The sequence below is a fragment of the Colobus angolensis genome, unplaced genomic scaffold (genome assembly GCF_000951035.1).
Source record: "Colobus angolensis palliatus isolate OR3802 unplaced genomic scaffold, Cang.pa_1.0 Scaffold1, whole genome shotgun sequence".
Lineage (NCBI taxonomy): Eukaryota > Metazoa > Chordata > Mammalia > Primates > Cercopithecidae > Colobus > Colobus angolensis.
The window spans coordinates 11,766,925-11,771,426 of NW_012110918.1; the positions used below are offsets into that span (position 1 = coordinate 11,766,925).

General features: G+C 62.6%; 1 protein-coding gene across 2 annotated transcripts; it reads right to left on the reverse strand.

The window, feature by feature from the left end:
- Positions 1–660: 660 nt before the first annotated feature.
- Positions 661–4,502, reverse strand: TRIM47 (tripartite motif containing 47). Of its 2 annotated transcripts, none has more exons than XM_011947600.1 (6): positions 4,423–4,502; positions 3,277–3,372; positions 2,766–2,996; positions 2,407–2,605; positions 1,906–1,980; positions 661–1,626 (listed from the first exon to the last, which is right to left on the reverse strand). In XM_011947600.1, the coding sequence occupies exons 2-6, from the start codon at positions 3,331–3,333 to the stop codon at positions 986–988; spliced, it is 1,203 nt and encodes a 400-aa protein (XP_011802990.1). In that variant the 5' UTR covers positions 3,334–3,372; positions 4,423–4,502; the 3' UTR covers positions 661–985. The 2 variants fall into 2 exon arrangements, with proteins under 2 accessions (XP_011802990.1, XP_011803066.1); XM_011947676.1 differs by having other exon boundaries at positions 4,400–4,496.

Here is a 4,502-nt window from a genome sequence, read left to right on the forward strand (position 1 = left end):
CACCACGCCCGGCTAATTTTTGTATTTTTAGTAGAGACGAGGGGTTCGCCAAGTTGCCTAGACTGGTCTCAAACTCCTGACCTCAAGTGATCTGCCTGCCTTGGCCTCCCAAAGTGCTGAGATTACAGGCGTGAGTCACTGTGCCCAGCCAGGACATAAGTCCTCTTATTGTAGATGCTCTGGGCTCCAGCCACATCCTGGGCCAGCTCTGTGGGCTGAGGGCTATGTGTGAAGGAAGTTCCAGGTCTCAAAACTCTCTTGCCCATGCCCAGGGGTCCTGCCCTGTTCTTGGAGGGGTGATGCCTGCATTTAATGGTGTGCACAAACAGTACAAACCGCGAAGGCAGGTCCAGAACCAGGCTGCCACATGAAAGATAGAAATAGCTGGTGGGAGTCAGGCCATCCCAAGCAAACACTCAAGCAGCCGGGATGGCAGTGGGGCTGGAGAAACTACCTCTGGCTGCCCCTGCTGGGAACAAGGGAGTAGGGGTGCCCCAAAGGGCAGGTACCCTGTTCCAGCCCCCTTCTCACAGGCCAAGGCTCTCTCTCAACAGGAATCCTGGGACCAGGGGCTCCGGCCCCTCTCCTGCCAGTCCACTCAACCAGCTTATGAATGAGAGCGGTTCTGGGAATCCTTGGGTGGAGAGGATGGAAAAGGAGTCATTCATTCAACAAGTGTTTATTGAGCACCTACTACATGCCAGACATTGTTCTAGAAACCTGGAAAAGGAGGGGTCAGGGTAGCTTGGAGCTGTCCCAGCTGTAGCTCTGTCTCTCAGAAGCGAGGTCTGCAGGGGAACAGGGTCTGGGGGGCCTCCTGCCTGGGGAGGGGGGGAAGGCTGAGTATATAAAAGGTGGAAGCCTCTAGAAATGAGAAGGCTGGGCGTGTGGGACTCATGCTGGTGCCTTCCCCAGAGGAAGGAGAGGGCCCAGAGGAGGCAGCTTCCTGGAGCAGAGACCGCAGCAGGAGCGCCCGTGCCCCACATCACCTCCTCTTCAGCACGGATATGCAGGACTTCTTGAGGGGCCCGATCTGCAGGTGAGCGTCCACACTCTCCAGGAAGAAGGCAGGCTTGAGCCTGTGGGTGAACAGCCCCGAAAAGTGACTGTCCAGGCGGCTCTGGAAGGGGTCAATGGGGGAGGCCGGGATGCCACCCCGGCGGGGCCGGGAGGCCTTCAGCCTCCGCAGGAGGCTCATCTTGCCGTCCCGCACAGCATAGAAGGCCAGGGCACGGTCGGCATATTCTAGGCAGACCCCGACCGTGGGTGAGAAGGGGTGCGGCAGGGGAGCTTCCAGTCCATGAAACCAGACGGAGAAGCTGCGTCCATTCCACTGCAGGCAGCAGGAGTGGGCGTTGCGGCCTAGCCGGCCGCGGTCGTAGGGCTCTTGTGGGGAGAAGTCTTCGGCCATGACCCCCACGCTGACCCAGCCCTCGATAATCTCCACCTCCCAGTAGTAGGTGCCCCGGTCCAGGGCACCCTCGCCCAGCACCTGCTCACAATGGGCGAAGCGGGTAGGCGACTCAGGGTAGTTGATAGGACATAGCACCCTCTTGACACCTTTGGTTCCAAACAGCTGCAGGAACTTGTCTGCCGTGTCACTGTCCAAATCCACGATGTAGGCAACTGATCCCGCGGACAGAAGAGAGGGGCAGGGCTCAGGGCCAGGCTGAGAGGGCACGGCCCCTCCACAAGTGCCCACCCCCCAAAATATAGCCTCTCCCCTGCTTTCCAACCCAGCCTCGCCGGAGACCACCCCAGGAGCTGCCCTAGCTCCCCCCACAAACTAGGGAGAGGAATTCTAACCCTCGTGTGCCAGGGCCCTGCTGGGACCTGCGTCTGGGATCAGCCTAGCAGCCCGGGGAGGGCGCAGTGTGAGTGGAGGGGGCACGGGCGCCCACTTACACTTGAGGAAATAGTCCCTGGGAGCTTCACTCTCCAAGAGGTTCGTGCTATCGGGGTCCTGGGGCTCAGCATCAGCTGTAGAAGAGGAGATAATGGTGAGAATGCCCCCAGACTGCCCCCCTCCGAACCTGTGACGACAATCCCTTCCCCCTTCACTTCCTCCCTGAGTCCAGAGCCACCAGGGAGCAAGCTGACCACCAGACGTGGCACGCTGTGCTCACACGCACGCCCGTTGCCTGTGTTCTGCTCCTTGCCCCACGTGCTTCCCGGGCCACAGCCCCTCTGGAGCTAGAGGGTGAGCTAGGAGAAGCCCCCTCTACCCCAGGTCCAAGGGGCTGATGGATCCTCACAGGCTGGCAGCTCTAGTCACTGGCGGGATTTGGGCTCCTCCCTGTGCCAGGCACAATTTTCCTCCTCCACTTCTGGATGGGCACCAGGGCTGGGGGCCCGTGCGTGAGGCTGGGAGAGGGTGAGTCACCCGGGGAGTGGGGCGGTGCCCACCTTCCGAGTCCAGCTTCTGTGGCCCGTCCTCGTTGCCACCCGGCCCCCTCAGCTGCTCCCACTGGTTGGCGCAGGCCACGGCCAGCACGTCTCTCACTGCGCGGACAGCTTGGGAAGATTTGGTGAAGCTGAGCTCCCTCGGGGGTCCAGGGCCAGGGCCACACCCCTCCTCCAGGGCCAGCCTTAGTGCCAGCAGCTCCTGTGCCAGACAAATGCCCATTAAAGCTCTGCTGGCCATGGCTCCTCCTTGCTGGGGGTGGAGGCAGCTCTGCCAGGAGGTCATGCACCCACTGCCTCCTCCCTCCACCCCGACCTGTCCCAGCTTCTGTTCCTTCTGTGGCCCCCAGAGCGGCCCTCACCTGCAGGAAGCTGACTGAGTCGGCTTCAGGGACCTGGCTGAGATTCTGGCGGGCTCGGCTCAGGCGGCTGCGCTGTTCCTCCTGTCGCCGCAGGTCACCCTGGGAGCGGCCCAGCATAGCAGCTTCCCCCTCCTCGATGAAGGCCAGCACCTGGGTCTGGAAGCCCTGCAGGGCAGCCGCAGCCTCTGCAAACAGCCGGCTCACCCTCTCCCGCTCCGCCACGGCTGCACTCTGCACAGAATGACAGTAGCGGGGGCAATGAGGGCAAAGAACCGTCCTGGACTGTGGCTCCCTCCTTCCCTGACCCCGGCTTCCCACCAACCCTCTAGAGGGGACAGAGGGGCCAGCCTGAGCCTGCCCTGGATCCGGGCCAGGTCAGGGGACCCTTGTGCTCAGTGGGTATGCGCATGGCTTGTTTGGAGTGGATTGTGCCATGCTGAAAGCATACACTGCCAGGAGTATGCCCACTGCAGGGGAGGACAGGGGTGGAGGCTGAGGAGGGGTGTCTGACCTTGATGAGGGCCACTGTGCGCCTGGACTGTGCAATGCCAGCACCCAGTTCGTCCATGCGGTCCTCCACGGCGCTCAGGACTTTCGGCTGCTCAGCCTGTGGACAACACCCTCCATGAGTGTGGCGTCTGGAAAAGGCCACAGCCCTGCCCTGGGGTCCCAGGCCTTGCCAGGGGAGAGAAGGGGGTGACCAGGGAGTGGTATCTGTGCGTTGGGTGGGACTGGAGTGGCCACTACGTCCCGTAAGATGCCAGCGGGGCCTGCAGCCCAGGCTGGTGCCTTTCCTGAACGCCTGGAGGACCCGCAGGCTGACTGGGTGTCTGCCTCCCGTCTCTGACAGGAGGCCCAGTACAGGGCTTTCCGCTGGTCTCAGTGTTACTCAGATGAATCTGAGAACTTCCTTCGGCGCGGAAGCGGCACAGAGTAAGCGAGTTAGGTGCGGGGGCTGGGGGTGACTGCACAAGGAAGCATTAAGCTGTCCTGGGGATCACTGTTCCCAAAGAACCTGCATCCACAGTCCAGGCCTGAAAAAAGGGGATTCCGGGCAAATCCCCTAGGTCTTATGAGTCACTGCTCCAGGCAGGAGAGACGGAAAATCCCTTGGCCAGAGGCGCCAAGACAGGGCTGGAGGCCAAAGGAAACTGGGGGCGGGAGGTAGAGGCCGCGGCGCACATGCTCCCACCACCGGCCCCCGGAACAGCTGGACAGAGAATCTGTGTGCCCGGCCGCCCTCTGCCGCCCTCCTGCCGCCTGCCACACCCATCGAAAGCCGCAGACTTAGCCCAGGGCAAATCTGAGCTGAGACCGGGTGAGCCCTTGGGCGGCAGCAGGAGCCACGCTACCGAAATCCCGCGGGCCTGACCCGGTTCCCTCCCGCCTGCACCCCCATAGACCCCGGCCCGGCTTCGGGTCCCCTGCCCGCTCTTCGCGTCCTTGTCCCGTTCTCTCACGTCCCTCCTTCTCCCTTCCCATTTCCATCCCGCGAGCAGATGACCTTGTCAAGGCTGGAAGGGACCGCAAAGATCCTCAGGTTAGAGGAGCAAATTAAGATCCAGCCCGGGAAGGTTGGGGGGTCCAAGGTCCTCGGCCCGCTCGCGCGCGGTCAGTCACCAGCCCCGGCTCACCCGAGTGTGCCCCCGGAGCCCACCTCCTGAAGCGCGCGCTCCTGCTCCAGCGGCACCAGCTCGTGGCCGCGGTGCTCCTGGACGGCGCAGGCCTCGCACAGAC